The 19,878-nt window shown below is 38.8% G+C and overlaps 1 protein-coding gene and 1 long non-coding RNA gene across 3 annotated transcripts; one reads left to right on the top strand and one right to left on the bottom strand.

Annotated features, from left to right (window-relative positions):
- Positions 1–1,338: 1,338 nt before the first annotated feature.
- On the bottom strand, positions 1,339–12,745 carry LOC106173892 (G1/S-specific cyclin-D2). 2 transcript variants are annotated; one of them, XR_015331052.1, is made up of 6 exons: positions 12,342–12,745; positions 11,005–11,220; positions 9,920–10,079; positions 5,774–5,913; positions 1,999–4,018; positions 1,339–1,868 (listed from the first exon to the last, which is right to left on the bottom strand). XR_015331052.1 is itself a non-coding variant. In XM_013555218.2 (5 exons), exons 1-5 carry the CDS (start codon positions 12,555–12,557, stop codon positions 3,857–3,859), a joined length of 894 nt encoding a protein of 297 aa, XP_013410672.1. In that variant the 5' UTR covers positions 12,558–12,745; the 3' UTR covers positions 1,339–3,856. The 2 variants fall into 2 exon arrangements, 1 of the variants encoding a protein (XP_013410672.1); XM_013555218.2 differs by having other exon boundaries at positions 1,339–4,018.
- LOC106173893 (uncharacterized) lies at positions 8,033–17,442 on the top strand. Its single transcript, XR_001239547.2, has 3 exons — positions 8,033–8,335; positions 16,161–16,351; positions 16,592–17,442. It is a non-coding gene; the product is annotated as an uncharacterized LOC106173893 (long non-coding RNA).
- The last annotated feature ends 2,436 nt before the right edge of the window (positions 17,443–19,878 follow it).

Genomic DNA, 19,878 nt, shown 5'->3' with positions numbered 1-19,878 from the left:
CATAGTTTGATGGTCTTGTGGTACATTTGTCCTTTGGTTATGTTTTGGAATGACTTCTGAAAATATTCACCCTAATTTATTCTTCGATTCACACCTATTTTATAAGTCATGAAGGATGCAAAGATCAAATGTTCTCTATAAAGTCATATCGGTCATTTTTGCATCATGTGAATCTAGGCAATTATTTTGCCTTTTTCTAAGTAGTTAAAATTAGAAATACAAGGGCATGGTATTTATTTATCCTATTTACCTGGACAAAAAACAAATATTTCTCATCTTGGACCATTTCTGAAAGAAATATTTAGTCTATTTTTGTTGATGTCTGTTAGAACTCATTGGTTTAAGGGAATCACACATCACTGCTCCTCAAGTGGATATTGAATTTTATTAATATTTCTCTTATGGTCAATTAACTGAAGGAATGTGTGGCTGGCTTTCCACATGGCTGCTGCCTTCCCCGAGTATGGCTCTCTTAGCATGCGGAGGAGTAATGTATAGGAAGTGGGGATTATCTTGTGACTCTTTTCCCATAGAGGGAATGAAGGAGTTCATTCAGAAAATGTTTTAATGCATTGATTATAGCACACGAAGACCTCTTCCTCTGAGGGGAAATTGGTTCCAGGCCTGGGCACTCCATGACAGTCATCTTTTCTAATGCTTCATCAAATTTATTGAAGATGTACATTTGTTCATATTTTCTAGAATTAACAATTTTCTGTTTGTTTTTATTCAATATTTTTGAAGGAGCAGAATGTTTTCACCCAACAAACTAAAATAAAAAAGCTTTTAACAAAGGGGTATTTGATGCCACAATATTTGAAGATCCACCATTTATTTATTATCCTTTGCCAATTTAGAGCTTGGTATTACAGCTTACTAACAATTTGCATCAACTCTTGACAATTTCATCCCATTTTACATCACTCTTTCCCAACATCATGACATGGTCTAAACAAACTCCCCCAAATAATGACATTGATTTGAAATCCAAAAATTCACTTGATAAAAAAAATTCTGATATGGTTTTAGCGTTGTCTCGCTAATATCAACCAAATTTTTATATATTTTTTTTACAGGGCAGGTTGAAAAAGTCATCTTTCTCCACACCTCTGTAAGCATGCAACGTGTAGTTAACGTGACTTCCTGTGGCCGATCACCGTAACTTGCCCTCTCTGTCCTCAGAATATCTTGACCACACAGTTACCAGGATGGACTTCACTCCATCAAAATAAACATCAATGTTTTTTGTGTAAATCTAGAATTTGGATTCCAGCTAAGAACCCCAACCAAGAGAAAAACTTCTTCATAAGGACAAGTTTTAAAGAGAAAAAAAAAACATTTCTTTTTATTTCTTCAAAAATTTTATTTCATTTCTTTCCCGTTATTTACATAACATACCTTCCATTTTAACAATGGAAAATTTCACTCACATTTGCTTAAACCACATTCATTACGACAGCTAGTAAGCTGAGGTATACCTTTTTGTGCACACCAAAGACAGAACCCTTTCTTCTAACAAGTTATGGACAATCTGTTTGCATATCCATCTTTCCTGAAAGACTTAACATCAGCTAAATTTAAACATCGAGTAAACTCCATAACTCTTGCATTATCTTGTACACACATCCAGCTTTACTCAGTTCTAAAGACTGGAGTGCTGTTTCACTCAACCTGTCACTGTCAACACTTTTAATGAGTACTTCACCCATCTTGCTCCCTGGAAGACTTTTTGGACATTTTAACATTACAAAACCTCAGGTGGTTCTTGTTGGACAAATTAAGAAAATGTCCCCCCACCCCTCCCCTGTCAATGTCATCGATGATCTTATTCAGCACAAGGAAAGAACACGCCAGAAGGAATTACAGGGCTGCTAGCAGGTGAAAGCCACTGGCTACAAATGATGTCTACCACCTTTGTTATTTACCAGCAACAACATGTCCCCCCCTCCCCCTCCACCCCCTGCAGGATCTATACCTTTCTTTCACCTGCTAGCAAACAGACTAGAAATTTTTTCACAGCACACAATTACTAAAGTCCTGTGCACAGACACCAGGCAGAAACATAAACCCAAAAATAATGAAGATATCTAGCCTTCACACAAAGCAAAGAAGTGGGTAACATAAACAATGGTTACTTCAAATGCCTACTAAAACAGAAACTGACATAATGGCAAGTTTAAGAGCAAAGACGTTTAACTTCAGTTTGCCTTACTGCCTAGCTCCATTCTGATCTTAAGTTTATTCTGGTTATATTTTGTGTCAGTAAACTATTGGCCTCAATTTAGATTGGAGTTGTTTGAAGTTAAAGGAATTCAATCCAAAGCTCATTTCTGATAATAAGTAGGCATTTGTGGAAAAATTCACCTAAAATCAGTTATTCAATAACTGGAAATGTAATTGTAAGTATATTTGAAGATACACATTCACGTGAACTACAAGTTCACAATTCAGACATTTTTTGTAAACAAAATATCAAAGTTGTTTCATTTGATGACATAATTCTCTTCTAGATTAATGATGAAATTCAAGTAACACCAATGGAAGACATTTTTGTCAATTTTAACAAATAACCTCAATAATGAGGATATCAAGAATTATAATCCTTGAAAAAAAAAAATTAATAATTGTACCCAGAATTAGCACTCATACTCTGGGTCTACAAACTCTCTCCACTCTCCATGTACTAGCTGGACACATGATGGATGAACACAAGGGTATAACATGACCAACACGCTGGACACAATGTCCTCTGGTCAAAGTAGTGCCAAATTGCTAAGAAATCTTGCAATATCAACTACTCAACTAAAGATACAAGAGCAATCTTTACATCCATAGTTAACCGTTTGTTGATTGGTAACTGCAGATCACCACAAGACTGCATAGGATGGCACAGATTAACACATACTTTCTATTTCCCTATCCATTGAATTATTTTCATTAACTTAATAAAAAGTAACCCAAGCAGGCTTCTATCTACATGCAGCCCCCTGCAGTGTCTACCGGGCGGTGCACCATATCACATTTTGGAAATCTCCGGGGGTGGCACACCCCAGTCCACACTGAAGAGGGCCCAATATTTTTGGCAATATAAAGTCACAGCACATCAGCAGCATGGGCACCTGTCCAACACTGCAACTCTGCCAGAAGCCTATCATTCAGATTCCCATGCTGCTGATCCGATGCAAACATTTGGGAATAAAAAAACAAAATCCTGTATTTTAATCAATACTAGCATGTTCCAAGTATATTAATGATTGTACAATCGGATCATGCTGGTATTTAGGAGGGGACAAACCCCCAGAAAAAAAAAAGAAACATAAAAAGAGACTTGTTACATACATAAATACATATAGGTGTGTGCTCACATTCAAAAAAATGGGTTCCACAGGGCTAGAACCTCCAGACTCCTGTATGAAATCATAACAATAATGCATTGTCTCATTTGGTAGACTGCCAGTGTCCCTAGCCTACGGCAGTGTAGCACTAACACTTGCAAGAAGTCTTTATCACATGGTTTTTGAGTCCTACAAATACAGGCAGCAAGTTCTGCTGGAGTTAACGATTCTGAGGCAGTAAGAAGGCTTGGATTGAGCAGTCCCGTCTAAGGTACAGTTCTGAGACAACGAGTTGCAGTAATAATAATAATAATAATTACTATTATTATAATAACAATAAGACCCATATTGGAAAGACATTGTAGTATGACTGAGGTAACAGGTCAACCAATCCCACTGTCGGTGGCTTGTCTCGTGCAGGATGGCCCGTCACCGTCAGATCTTTATATTTAAGCTTGCTGTGTAGCTAGTCTAGCTTGGACAGATGACTCACTGCAGGATGGCGAATCTGCTGCTACAGTTCAATGATAAGCTTCGATGTGACGGACATCTGTAGGAGTTGTAGGATGCTCCTTGGACGTCGGGCTACTGGTGGTTTCACGCTTAGAAGGGCTATCTGCCTGCTGTGGTAAATTGGTTGACAATGCTTGCTCGATCTGTTCTTGGCACGCTCTTAGGCAGTCCTGTAAAGAAAAGAAAGATAACAACATTAAAAACCACTTCTTAAACATACTTGCTTGCATGTTCCCCCCTAAGCAAGAGGAAAGAAAGTTCTTTCTCCAGACTGCACATTTAAGTGACTGTTTCAGTTTGTAGCCGGCCAGCCTCCTGCTAGGTGGCCTGATAAGTAGGGTTCAACAGATGAACACACTTTGAGGTGGCTGTTCTCACGACTTGGAAGTTTACTTTCACATCACTGGTGGTGTTTGGTGCAAGAACCTCGAAATAAAAACCCAACACATCTTCATTTGAAGTCTGGAAATTTTTGAGCAGGGGAAATCAGACCTCATGGGCAAGCTATAGCTTGGAGGGGAAATCTTAAGAATTTCACCATCTGTTAGCAGGTTCTGGAGCCCAGGAGCTGCAGCTTTCTTTTCACATCATTTCTTCCATAGTCTGGTGTTTACACTGGGTGGGGGTACATAGTAACACAAAGCCAAAATGTTACCAAATAGTGTATAAACTAGTCACTTTTTATGCTCCATTCTACAGAGACTTTGTTGCCAATACCGTATTGTAAAGGGGCGTAGAGGTGAGCAGTGCTTATCAAGGTTTCTGATACAAACTTCTATATTTTCAGAGGTAATGCTTAAAGCAACTAGTCTTAATTTGGAAATAATCAATTCTTTAAGCACCACAGCTTATCCAGCAAGCTGGTAGTTTGTGCAAACATTCTAAGCAGAGAGGATGTATTGCCATTGCAGCAGATCAAGTTCAAAAGTGCCGCTAGCTTGCTTCTCAAATCCAACCCATATCACAGTCAAAATTGAGATAGACAGTTCTCCATTGAAGTCTGGCCACCCATGAATATAAATATGCAGTGAATTTTTTGAAACCAAATAAAAAAACTGTTTGGGTTCTGAATACATTTCACCTCAAGCCTGTTCTTTCTAAAACCAAATTCCCTGATATTTTAAGTGAAATTGACTCGTGGTCATCCCTAGGTGTCAGGTGTGCCAACTTAACATGTGCTGGTATTTCAGCGGAGAGTGGTCCTGCAGTCTCACTTTCAATCATCCAGTTAGACATGGCATTAATACACTGCGGAAGTATCAGTGACCAACTTCCTACTGCTCCATTTTTCATAGTTACACCGCATGGATACTGCCTCAGAAAATGCTCTCCCAATCCTCAAAAGGGGCTGTTATGTTTGGTAACAGCCCCTTTGCTGTGATGACTCATACCAAAGTCATGATAATCCAGTGTTCTGGGCATCGTGTACAATGTATAAAACCAGGAGAGGGGATAATGTAGACGTGGAGCACTACTGTTAAGGTTACACTCACATTGCTGGTCTTTGTTCGGGGCAGCGTGAAGAAGGTGCCGGAATTTTTCAACCCAGATTTTAAATTGTCTTCCAATCAATCACAAAATGTCCCCTTTCATTCTTCCACTCACCCCTCACTTGTTGCGACATCAACATACAGAGCAGTTGCACATTCTTTCCCACGCCTGATAATTGGCCCAAAATATCACCCAATGCTCTAGACCATGACTTCTACACTTTACCAGTGTCAAATTAGCTCCAATTTTTTCTGACTGGATCAAAGCACTTCACATTATTTGACACAATTAACTAAAAACAAAGGAGCACAATAACTTTTAGTCTACATCCTCAAAGTGTGCTAGTCTACTTATGGGGGATGGGTCTATTATTACAATAGGTCTGTTTACAATATCACAGTAACTGTGTAAGATACCAAGAATCCATTACTTACAGCATCAATGCCTGTGATTCTCTGTAGCTGTTCCATCAGGTCAGCCTGGTCTGCCCACCCTGGCCCCAACAACCCATGTGCCGCCGCACCCACGCTGCCTGCAGCGATCATAGAGGGGGGATACATCGCAAACTTGAAGTCTGAAATAATAAATGCACTTTTATTATCAATCAACTCAAGGTGTAAACTGAGTGTACAGATAGTTCATAGTGAAGTCTTCTATGTCAGAGCATTTGATAATAAGAAGAGTTTACTTTTGGATTAAGAAGTCTCAATTGTCCACACCATGTCTGTTATAAGTCAGTCAACTTAATAGTGCCGCTGGCTTCTAATCCCCCTCTTGCCCCAAACCTAACAATACACTTTTTACTCAAATCATCATGCAAAGCTCAAATTCTTTATACACATACATTAATCCCCAGCATAGTCAAAAAGACCAACACCTCTCCACTAAGGGTGCTAATAAGTGAAACCATAGAGCTTAAAATGCCATTTCCAATTTACATGGGTGTATTTGAATTTTGTCTTAACTGTTCATTTAAAATGTCTTTCACATAACAACCTACTATACATATTAAATTCCACAGAAATTTGAAGTCTAGACTACAAGAGCCTGAGTGTGCATTTTTAAGACAGGAACATGTTTCTCTATTTCCTGCTAATGGACATCCATTTCTCAGTGCCTACCTGTTGCTTAAAAGAGATACTATAAGATGGGGGCCTCATACAATAGGGGCACACTTCTAGTGTCATCTCACGCCAGCCAGGCCCCTTCCAATTCTATACTGTCAAAGGAAACCTCTTAACATGCTCCTATAAATCTGCGCAATGCAGGGCGTTAACATTCCTCGGGCGGCAGGTGCACTAGGTGAAGGAGTCCCCACTATAATCAAGTCCAGGTTAGAGGCCGTGCCCAAACACTACACTTTAACAATTAACTTAATCTCTTTAAAAACACATTTCATTTTACATTCTAATGTCTTTTCACAATGCGGTGTGGATGCAGCCAGCACATATTTCAAGCTATCAGTCTGGTAAAAAGCCTTCCTATGACTGCAGCTCCTTTCAGCCGTGACCATCACCTGCCGCTACTGGAAAAAATGATTTCCGCTTGCGGACAAGTCAACAGCATGCTTGTACACAGCTCGGGTTAGCAGCAACTATTCATGGTTACCAACCGTGGCCGACTGGAGATAAGGGAAATGTACTAAAATAAACACATTTATTTTCTAAATAGGAAAAAAAATCATCTGCCTAGCCAAGTTTTCTGAGGCAGCTTGCTTCTGTTTTCAGTGCTAATTTCTTCAGACCTACCACACTACTCATGAGGATAGACCCCCTTCTCTGTGGCCGACTATTCTGGACCAACCTACCGCACCAACACAAAACCACTTGTTTTCCGTGTTTATTTTTAATTCACATTTTCTTTCCTATGAAAGAGGTGATAACGTTACAGGACTTGATCTCTCAATAGCCGGGGCAATGAAGTGAAAGGGGGCCACAATGGTCTCCTCGCGCACCATGCTTCACGGGGTAAAGAAGTGCCGATGGAGCATATGAAGTACATCTTGTAAACTCTCATAAATATTATCTATATATCTAAGTATCCAAATCATAAATGTACAGTTCTAACATAATCTCATTCTGGACGTTCTCTCGTCCTTGAGGGAGTTCAAGCCTGGGTGCCCCGCACCACTCTGGTATGCTTTTCTACAGTTGAAATTGTATAATACAACGCAACAAAGAAAAGAAAACTATTTCAAGAAGTAAGCTGTGACAAAAAGGTTAGAAACATCTGTCGCATGGTTCCGTGGGCACAGAACTCAGGGTAGTACCTTTGCATGACAGTTTATCTGTAGGCACGTGCCCCTCATTAGGCTAGGCTGAGGGAGCTGAATACTCGCACTGTGTAATGACATGGCTGTTGATAAACAATAGGAAGATCCCAGCTGCTGACTCCCTGCAGCTGCCATAGGCCACCTCTGGAGTTCTAACATCTGTTACAACCAGGTTTCTTTGTACTAAGATAGTCACACACTGTGTATTTACTGGAGATAACAAAACGCAGAACCTTCATAGGCCACAGGTCGTGTTACGCCATCTTCCTCTTCCGATGTAAAAAATTAAGGCGCTGAAGAAGCCTACCATTTTTTTTCTTCCTTTACTTATACTGAATCAGCTCATTTCAGCATCCGCCATGAATTAATGTTTCCTTACAGCTTTCTGACAGAGCCTGCTACACTTACTGTGAAATGACATCCTACTACCATTTAGCATTCTCTGCATGCCGCTTAGCAACAAGTGGTAGTGTGCATATGAGCTTCATTTCCTTCTGTTAATCTGATTTACAGTAACAGATAACGCAGACGGCAGGGTGGCAGAAGTTTCACCTCTAGATGGCAGCACACACAAGATAAGTTCCAGCATTCCAATGGCAACTGGATTCGTTGACTCTTCACCCTTCTCAAGTTCCGTTAAACAACCCAGTCACAACATAGATTTTTTATTCTAATAGCGATGTGCTGACATGGTGACACAGCGCTAGGGGAGCAGTAAACAAAGGTATTGTTACCAACATGAATGAACAACACCAGACAGTAACCACGCGGAGATAGTATTTCTTAAACACTGTAAAAGGACACAGGTTCTACAATGGTTTAGGAATGATAATAAACCCCCACGGGTTGTTCTGTGAGTATGCAAGCCTACAAGTTTCTAGAAGTATAATTTGGGCTTCCAGTTTAACAAAGGAAAAAAGTTTGCACACACTCCTAATCCATCTTTCACTTTAACCATTAAGAAGCCAAGTTTTAAGAAGACAAAGAAGGAAGTGTTCACGTGTTTTAAGCCAGTAAGGTTATCAGTGACCAGCATCTTAGACTTTCAAGTGCAACAACATTTCTCTTTTGAGGCCACTAAACCCTCAGTCAGTGCATTCTACATAGCTAGACTGCTTATTAAAAGCACAAGTTCAAAGCACGGTAAGCGTAGCTTGTGAATGGGTGCCCCGTTCCCTACTCTGAATACTATGTTTTGTCTACAAATATCTAAGAGAAAAGCAATAAAGTGCACCGCTAGAAAAATACAGAATTCTTTCACCGCAGGCCTCACAATACTTGTGCCACTCAAATTTCACTGTAATCATTTTCATTCACTTAACCTACAGCGTACACTTGTTCCTGAATTTTTTCAATCCTTTTTAATTTTCTCCATTCAGAAGTTAATTCTGGCTTTTGTGTATCCACAAACACACAGGTTTCTTCAATGTGACCAACCAGCTTTGTAATGCACAGTTTATACTAAGTGCACATTTGAATATGTACCTTGTAACTCCTGATTGTGGTATCGTATATAACCCCCAGAAAGCTTTTCTTTTGCAAATGAGGCATTCCCTCATGCCACAAATTAGCCTATGCAAAGAACATACCAGAACCCTTCAACCCCCCAAAATAACACAACTTCAGGGTCAGTGAAATTTAATTAAATCAAATAGTCTGTTCTATTCAGCACTCACTTGGCCATTCTTTAAAGAAGTTATCATACCCTTCCAGTGCAGTTGTAAAGAAATGAAATTTAGCAAACTAAGGCATCACATTAGGAATCCTGTTTTCCCATTCATAACTTCTAAGCAAGGTAGACCACCAATCAAAGCTGATGAAAAGAGGCCATTTAGCCCCGCGTACTGTGCCCCGCGCACTGTGCACTGCTGGTCTTACATAAAAAGTACACTTTTGGTCTTTGAAACAGCCCTACCACCAACTTACCAGATTCAACCCTTAATAGAAAAGTATGCAGCAGGTGCCCCCTGCTCTGTTCAGCCACCCCTGGGGGCAGGGCCTTGGCACCCAGATACAGACAAAGTAGTGCTACCTCTGATCCTGTATTATTAAATGGCTGTTGTCAGGATATAAACATTCCTTTATACTGCATGTTTACCTGGCATCACTAACACAGATAACATGCAAGATAGCCTTTAGGTCAAGCCAAACAGTGGCTTATCAGCCTCGAGAAAAATGTTCACACAGACGATATTCACATCCCACCAATCCCTGTAGACAGCCTGGTCTCCATTCACATGACTAGCTGTTCTCTAAGTTCACACCACGCAATCGTAGCACATAAAAATAAGCGACATTCCTGTCTTACCTGTGGCACACAAAGCAATGAACGTCTGAGCATGTCGCTTCATCACCGTAGCTTTTTCTCTGTCAATTGGTAGTCGACTTAAAATTTGTTCCAAGAAATCATGTGGGGTGACAGCCGACAAGTCCCATTTTAGTTTCTGTAATACTAACAATTCCAAGTCCTACAAAATAAAAAAGCAAACACTAAACATCAACTTCATTTTTTGACACTTCTTGTCAAAAACTGATAATAACATTATGTCCACATGCCAAGGTTCTGAACTGATTTGCTGCTCATAATCTGAGTAATTAAGTTGCTATTTAATTATTAACACCAACAGGTCACCAAGTGTGTGAGCTATGATAATCTAACATAAACACAGCTATCACTTTCCCACAGGACTCCACTCTGGAGATCGCAAGTGTTTTAAATTCCTAAAACATGCAACTTGATAGGGCCCATGCCCCGGGTCCTAGAGACTCCCACTGATGGGTTTTATGTGATAATTTATGAAAATTTCAAGGTGGAACAGCTATAAAATACTTTCTCAGATAAGTCCACACAGTTTTTGGGAGACTCCGACATTAACATTATAATGGTGGTAAAACTGATACATTTACAATAATCAAAAGAAAAATGATACTTTTTCCATCTGATAAGAGCTAGTTCCAGAAATTGGCTACTGTTAATCAGAATTACCTGGTGAAAATGAATACAAGAGATTTTCCTGTAAATAGTTTACAAACAAAGCATGGACTACTTATGCCAAAATTGTTGGTTTGGCTAGAGATGTACTCCTTGATCTTTTTAATGTATATTAAACGGCTGGATAATTTTCATCCCCCCCTCCCTTTCCCCATCGCCGTCTGCGTCTTGTGACTCAGACAGTTGTGAGCAAGGGGAAGTGCATAACAACAATCTACATTCAATTTGGATTTTACAAGTTTGGATCCCAATAAAACTTTCCCACAGATTTTCATGGACTGTAAATCTCACTTTTCAAGCACCCATTGTTATGGGTTCGATACCCACACAGCACTCGGTACAACTCTGATGGTTAATCTAGCATGAACATCACACAAATATCAGTATGAAATTATATGTACCAGAAGTTCTTGATAGGATATGGAATTGTCTGTGTAGATAACAATTTTTTCTGCAGTCAGTGGAATTGTTTCTTTTAACTTTGATGCCAGAAACATGCATGCAGCTCCCAGCAACTGTAGTCTGTTTTTCCTTGTGTTCACTATGGATAAGAATCTGTCCAAGTAGTTCATGGATAATGGAAAGACTTCCTCTTCACACTTCTGTTCCTCGCAAACCTAAAAAAAATCCAAAAATGAAATATGAAAATTTCAACAATTGCCTCCTGCATTACGAGTCAGTCGTCCTGGCCAGCCATGCATAGCTAGCCACCTGTCTGCGTCATCAAATTCCAGCACCCGCGTGCAAAACGCAACTTCTGCAGATATTTGCAAAAAAATGATGAAAAATTGATTTTAATGCAAATAATCGTTCTAATAATCGCGCATCAGTGTTAGAGTTATTAAATTTAACGATTCTAAACGCGGGAAGCGCGACTGTCTCTAGAATTTTAACTGTCGACTTCCTGTGTTACAAGGTAATGCCTTTTTCCGGTGCCGACTTTGAGCCGACGAGCTTCAGATAATATTCATAGAAATTGCACAAAAAGTCAAATCTTTACAAATATGAGAAAATTGCATTGACCCATGACTGCACTTAATTACCAGTGCAATTTAAATACAATTTGAAACATTTTAATTACTTTTTTACAAGATTGCTGAAAACACCCCCTTTGGAAATCTCGAGAAAACGCGTTCCCACCACTGAAGCCTTGCATTTATCGATTAATAAATTCGTCAAAAATACCATAACATCCACATTAATGTCCAATTTTCAAACGACAGCATCTTGAAGAACATTAAGAAAGGAAAAGAGAACACCTGGAACCCTACGACTGCTATCTTTTTAGCTTCAAGGCATTAAGTCGGAACCCATTTCCAAGTGGCTCCTAGTGACGAAATTCCACGGAAATAAAAATTCAACATCAAATCGCTACAATCATGTACATATATGAAAGTAACGTTTTTATAAACCCCTTTCTCACTTCTAATTATTTTATAACTAAAAATATAAATTAAAAATCGAGAAAGTGTCAAATGGGAGATTTAAAGTAGATGACCCTCTTCCCGACACGCCATTTTGTGGCGCACTCCGACTAGCGCCTTCAAATAGGATATTTTAGAAAAAATGTCAATTTTCAATTTAGAGGTTTAAATTAAAGTATGTCGTATTCACAAATCCATAGGCTAACAGGTGTATTTTATAAAAATCGCCAATTCGAGGTAGAAATATTTCTTTTTTACTTTTAAATGCGATACATAAAAATATTCAATGCACTCCACTTGTTGATAGGTCATACCTCAAGCATCCACGTTGCAACCATTTTTCTCATGAATGGCTTAATGTCTGTCTGTACGCATTTAAAGTATGAAGCAGAAGGTAAATATCTTTCCTCAGTTCTCAGTAAAGTTTCTAGCACTCGGTTGTCTTTTAACAAAACTGGATCTTCATAAGCCCGCTTGATATTTTCGAATGTCTCAACGCCACTCTCACAACACAGCAATTCCTCTTCCATTTTGCTTGATAAGTGAATCGTCCGAATGAAAATAACTTGGTGATGTTCCTTGTGGGTCGCAAAAGTTGTAGTTCAGTCGATGTGAGGTAGATTCAGTGAGTTTGTGATTGACTGGTCGGAATACAGATTCTGTTGGTGTTACTTCTTCGAGTGCTTGCCGACCAATGTCTCGGTTATATGCCAGGCACACAAAAGGGTGGTCGCGCTTAAGTCCCGCCCACCCTGCCAATCATGCCGTTTGACTGACGGCTGTGATTGTTGTCATTCACAATGACCTGTGCTGGTATGCAACCTGTCTGGTGCCCCAAAATGAAATTCTACACGATAGATTTGACTCATATTGCGTCACTACTGAGAACAAGTGGAGATCCAAAGCTGAGAAAAGATTTAGGAAATCTCACAATGGCAATTTATAGAGATTCGTACTTCATTCCTTTAGGATTGTTTCTATGGAGCCCCCCCCCCCCCCCACTCCCACCACAAAAGTCAACATTACTTCTGATGCTCATATTCAAAACAGACGAATGTACCCATTGAGGTCTACTGTAAAATTGCCGACATATCAAACACACCAACTACAGCACACTTTTTTTACATACATATGTAACCAGGATCGAATTTTACAGTTTTTTAGTGCCAGCATGTTCTCCGGCGACCTACATTCCGATGCATTCTTTCTATATCTCAAAGTACACAAAGTCTCAAAGAGAGCAAGAGGGCAGGACGTATTTATGCACGAATAAACAGGACTTTCATGGACGACAAAGGACCTAAATTTGAAATAAAGCTCAAAAGGTGCTTTCATCGGCTATTTGTTTACATGGCCGTATTGTAAATAATTAGCATAACTGTTTGCACTGCACGATAATGTATGCTCAACTCCGCATTCAATAAATCAAGTTGCCGAGTTGGAATGCTATAAATAGAATTTAAGGGCCATGTTGCGGTATTCTATGATCTTAGTTTCATGAATGGCGAGTGTGACACGGGGTATAAAGTAAAAGAATTCAACTCGCGCTAAAATATAAAAAGATTTTTGGCGGTCTCTCCTCTAGAGCGATCGTAGAACAACAAATTCCTTTATCCTGTCCTCTTGTTTCGCAGGCTACAAAATTCATTTTCTCTTGAAAAACTGGGCGTCTTGCCTCCAATCACTGGCTAATCAGAATTCATTGCAATTAAAATCCCCATGCTACGTCTTCTAGAATTATTTTAATGTAAAGCTTATGAAGTAATTATTGTCGCGTCATTTTATCTGCCTGCAAAAGAGATGAAAAGGACATCAATTATTTTTCAGTATAAATAAGTCATACCATACTCTTATTCAGTAATCATTTTTTTTTTCGGTACCTTCTTTGCTCATGCAAATTTTGCATTTTTCCCCCCCTTAAGAACATATTTAGACTAATTTAAATTTGCGCCAGCATAATGCGCAATCGCCTTGCGTTCCTGTGGGCGGCTGTTTTGGCGTTCGCGGACTTGCCGATCTCGATTCGTGTTTTATGCCCCGTTTCTTTTATTGATTTTTAAACAGTAATCAGTTACAATGCATTAAAACCCTAAGTCCCTAAGTTCAGACAGGTAATCAAAAATTTCAAGCAGGTAATACCACGGTCAACAGAAGTAAAACTTTCAAAGGGCACAAGGTGACGACGCTGACCCGTGCTCATTAATTTGTCTACGTAAGCTTAATGTGTACCGAGCTTTTGCAATCACTCACCATTCCCTTTTGACTTAAACTTTTCAAAAGTACACATTACGAACTAAAACAATTAGTAGAATAATATGCTTGTATAAAACGCTATAACTTGTGTTAAAAGTCGAAACTTAAAAAAAGAAGCCGCGTTGTCTGTAGCAGTTGTTTCAGAGAGAGAGAGACATTGATCAAACCAAAAATAGTGGGGAAAGATAACTTCGTGTTTCTTTAACTTTTGATCATTATTTACGCAGGAACTTTTTTGTTTTAATGAATGAACATTATCTAATTTTCGTTGATTTTGAGAGCAGTTTGAGAGCTGTTCTGTCGCCGCACCTGATTGTTGACATGAACTGACTTCAGTTCACTCACCTCGCAACCTAGACGTAGACCACCTTTTTCATCTCAATCAATTCAGCTCAAACTCAAACAATTTCGCACACCCATTCACAACAACCACCGAATAAATCAGTTCTGGATTGTAAAGCAAGCAACAACAATCTTCCAAACGGTAAGCTGGGTTGCTACAGAACAACACGATAAGGTCATGAAATTAGTTTTGGGATTTCGGTAAACGCGCTCCCGATTAAACGAACCAATAAAACTGATAAAAGACCAATCGAAAGAGAGGAGAGAGAACACGCAACTTGCCGAATTCCACGCATCCGACTTGTGAATTAATCAACCTAAAATGCATTCTTTAAGGATCATGTAAAACGCTTGACGGAACTTATCTTAAAATAGTTGACGTGCTAGGATTAGAACGTTTTCACTCCAAGTCACTTAGTACTAACGATTGTTACCTTATCTTGTTGCTATATTCATCGCACCTTTAGATGTCTGGTCTTTAAAATATTCTTCTCCCTGTTTTTATAAAAATTTGGTCTTTTCATTTTATGCGCAAATTGTGTGCCCAGAAACTAAGAAAACGTTAATAGCGGTAGGTTAGTTACATCATTTTTGCAAGTTCTTTGGATAATGACAACAATTGAATAAAACGGCAAATAAATTCTTACATGGGAAAATTATCAATTAAATTCTATCAAACACCTTAGGTGAAGTAAATGCCACATTTCATAAAGTTATGTCCTCACTACGGGGACGAAAAGTAGCCTATATTTTTTAAAGATTGCAACTGACGTTTTTCTCGAGTACTTTCAAACGCACTGGATAGTATAGGTCAAAATGTCACGAATAAATGAAATGTTGTAAATCTTATTCACAAGAATTTATCAGATAAGCCAAAGAACAGGAAGTCTGCGGAATGATTTGAGAATTTTATGAACAATTGCCGAACTTCTCTTTGGGAGGTGGACGGCGTTCGCACGCGCTGAACGCAAAGCTGCTCATTGAGATGAAATGTGTGACTTCGAGTATATAATGAATTATTTGTTCACTAGCGGCTTATTTTTTAAAAATTGTTAATGACTGGCAGTAAATGAAATAAATAATAAGATGGGTTCAATGCAGCGACTCTGTTAATTCTGCGATTCAGGGCAACAGTCAATTTTCAAGGCAGATTTAGTTATATTGACAGATATCCCCGATGACAAAAAAGATCCGATCTTTACCTCAATCCGTCGGTGGGAAATTGCAAGTATTCTAAATATATTCATGTTCCATAGCATTATTTCAAGACTATCAAGAATATTTGAAGTTTATTAAATAGGTAAACTTGAAGAGGCCAATGCAAACTCAAATCATGCCATTTCTTAACATCAATTAATCTAAACTATTAGAAAATAACGATGGGTCGGTTGACAGGTCTATCATGACAAGTAGAACTATTCTATTTAACTAGTCTTATTTTGTTTTTATTTAGAAAAACTGCACATACATGTATATGGCATCAGCTTGCAAGGACCTTATAAGGCCAGGTTGTTCTCTCTTTTCGTTTTCTGTTCTAGATCCCCACTGCCGGCGAGAGTCTAATGTTACAGCACGTTCCGTAGGGACACGCACGGAGAACAGGATGTCCAAATATAACCCATATAAACAGATCTTTAAAAAACATTAAGTGATGGAAAATTCAAATTTTTCGCCAGGAAAGATACATACCAAAAGTCAACACTTCCGCCAAGTATGGACAAGGCAAGGGGTGAGAACAGGTGGGGACTGGAGGGGGGAGGGGGGGCACACTAAGAATCCACGGACTCGCAAAAAGTTGTGTAAATTGTTGACTAATTAGTAATGTAAAATAAAAAAGTCGCTTGGTGTAAGAAATAACCCTTGATATTAAAACGATAATCAAAATTTTACCAATTCATCCTTAGCGTTTGTCATTGTCTCATATTTTTCACAATCAACACCAATGTTCTTTTTTTTTTTTTTGCCTAAGAACAATGGATATATATCTCAGTGACAAGTTAAACACATCACGATCAAGGATGTGGACCCAACTCAACCATCCGAAATGAGTATCAACACAGACACTGAACTGATCATATTTGACACAAGAACAAGAATCACCACGCTGAGGCGTGACACCGACCTTGATATATTTGTGTGCGCACTTTTTTTTCACTGTGTTACTGTTTCTTTTTCTTTTTCAATGGAGAAGGGGGATAAGGGGGGCACGTAGTTCATTATGTCGGCGACTTTAAAATGACGTCAAGACATTATTGTTCTTGAATTAGAATAGATTGCATTAGCTTTGGACCACCGTTCCACATAAAACTCGTGGGTGGCAAGCCTATATGGCACGTAATCATACACCCTATAGACCCTGTACACATGACGTCATAATTTGACAGCAATATCACTTCAGGTGATAAAGCTTAATAAATGAATGAGTAAATAGTCTTTAAAACTTCACCAATCCACGATCAGGCAACTACCAACAAGTTAAAAGAGACCTGTAATAACTTCGAGTATCAACCTTTTCATAATTGCTATCACTTATCACATTTTGAATTAGACACGGAGAAACTGAAGGTTAAAATAATAAAAATTACACAGTGTAATAATACCTTTGCGAAGGACTGTGGCACTTTCTGTCCCGTGTGACGTCGCTGCAAAAAGGCTATAAAGGGCATCGATGACATGAATGAACTTGGCATCGTTTTTATTTTGCCAATGTCGTGAAGGTATCTCTTTTCTAACATGCCAGCAATATAAAATGAGTAAACATAACCTCTGCATATCGTAGACTTTGGCGATGGTGTCATCTAAAACTGATAGCATTTCCTCAATGAAAATGTCAATCTCGACTTTACCACCGGGAATCTTTCAGCAACGTGCCAACGGATGTCTAGATTCCTGAAATTGGTATTTCTATCTGAGATCGTTTTTCGTGTTTTTTATTCTTTTTCTTTTCAAAAATTATGATTCTAGATTGAAACTAATATTTCGAGTCTAAATAAATGCATTAAATATGCCAAATATCTACTTAGTTCTCACAGGCGTTCGTTAGGACAATACTTCCATCTCACACGGGGTTTAACGCACATATTTAAAGCAAAACCTATTTACACCAAACCTATGCTAAATAACAAAGACAAAGCAAGAGGAAATGATTCCACCCCAATATTTTTTCTGAAAAAAAAAGGTTCATATAAAAACATTGTAAAACGCAACTGTTCGGTGAATGGAATTCAGACTGCGCTTGAAATACACGGCACCAGAACCTACTTATCATTGCAGTGGGGCAATGTCCCATTTATAACGTTCTCTGACGGCACTTTTGTCTATAAAAAAGCTGTATGCGGCGTTAAAATAAACTATAAATTTCAATCTTGCAACATTTCATCCAAGTATACGAGAGACTAAACTCTGAAAGATGCTGGGAAATCGGGTTTATAGCACATACGGACTACTGCAGTTAGTTACATTTCACGATTCTTAACAAAAGTTGCCGCAAAACAAACAAAATCAAAATACTATAAAAATTTGTGAGATTGGAGAGAAAAGGGGGCGTGTCGGTTTCCCTCTGTGGAACTTCTCACCTAAGCTCCACACATAATCGGTTTCTGAAGACGTTATCACGTAACTCTCAATCAGAGCATTATGCGAAGAGCAATCCCAAGGACGAGGTGTAAATAACGGTATTCTTATTGGTGTCTTTCTCAGGGGGACTTCGTCGGCTTTGCGGGGTTGAAATGCAAACAAACAGTTTTATGTGTATAGTAGCTCAGGTAAATGTAGTAATTAGACCCACCGTTCGGAGTGTGGTGAGGAACCTTTCCCAGTCGGCCTCATGGAGGGCAACAATAACTAGATTTACACCCGGCAACAATCCGTGGATTGTGCACTCCATTAGGCCGCCTAATCCACGTGACAATTGCTGTCGTTGTGGTAATCACTTTTTGTTTGTTTCGCGGTCATTTCCCCCAAACAATTTCGGCAGTGCGTTTCCATATTACATGTCCACGTCCTTGTTTGTTACTGTTCAATGTTGTATTTAGTCCTTTCTCCTCCTTCCTTTAGGCTTGACTAATTAAGTCTTAATTAACCGCTGTGAAAGGAAATCGAGACAAAAACATTGCCTTTCAAAATACCTTTGGAGACGATCGGATTTCTCTTGACTAAATGCATACGTGGCTGGCCATTTCATTTACAATAGGTTCCATTAGACAAAGCTGGCTGTATAATACTTGTGATAATCTGCTCTCAGTCTCCAATAGATGGTAATCAAATTGGAATTGGTACAAAAAGTCTCAAAGTTGACCACATCGTTTTAGTTTAACTTGAAAGGCTTACTTTTATTTTACTGTAGAGAAATGCCACCAGTGGGATGTGATCAAAACTGTGTGTGTGTGTGTGTGTGTGTGTGTTTGAGAGAGAGAGAGAGAGCGAGAGAGAGAGAGACTTACGCATCACAAAAGAAATAAAGGAAAGTGAAACTTGCCCTGAAAGATACGAGTGGTCGACCCTTTTACTCTCATAAAACAAATTCCTTGAACAAACAAGGCAATGAAAATACTGTGAGTGCTAAAAATGATGGTTGACATGAATTGATGGCATTCCAAATAAAAACCTTTGCATCAGAAGAACGAAATTTAAACTGCATGTATGACACCAAAGGTTCAACAGTATATAGACTTTTAACTAAAGGAAGCACTCTGTGACTTAATAAAATATTTCTCAGCATGGTTTGCCCAAATTCAGCGCCCTCCAGTTATTTTCAAAGTAAATCCTACAGTCTAGTCAAATATTTACCAGCAAGGCTACAATGTTGTGAAGTAAAAGCAAGTTAGATGGAGAGAGTAAACACAGTGTTTGGAAACATCTTCTCTCTGCCTTATGGAAATACTCTTAATGTGTTGCCTTAATAGCGGAATACAAAGTGTATTGATGAACAGAGTGTGGTCACTGAGGTAGAGGTTTTCATCTGAGGAAATTGAAATAACAGGTAAACTAGAGCGAATTGTTCAATGGAGGTGTGAAGACATGGGGCCACAGGCATGCTGTTGTTAATGTCAATAACCTCGAGATGATTGAGAAACAGGAAACATGTCCCTGCAGTGCTGCTGTTAATATTGATGGTTATTATAATCTCAACACAACCTGTTACAACTCACTTTACTTCAAACATTAATCATGAAAGTTATGTACAATTATTTTCCAATATAAAAATATAGGATTGTGCAATTAATTGTTCCAATGTTTTATCCACATTGGACTGTG

The sequence above is a fragment of the Lingula anatina genome, chromosome 1 (assembly GCF_051362555.1).
Source record: "Lingula anatina isolate TDL-2025a chromosome 1, LinAna3.0, whole genome shotgun sequence".
Lineage (NCBI taxonomy): Eukaryota > Metazoa > Brachiopoda > Lingulata > Lingulida > Lingulidae > Lingula > Lingula anatina.
The sequence above is the reverse complement of the archived record's forward strand: the minus strand, read 5'-3'. Positions and strand labels throughout refer to the sequence as shown.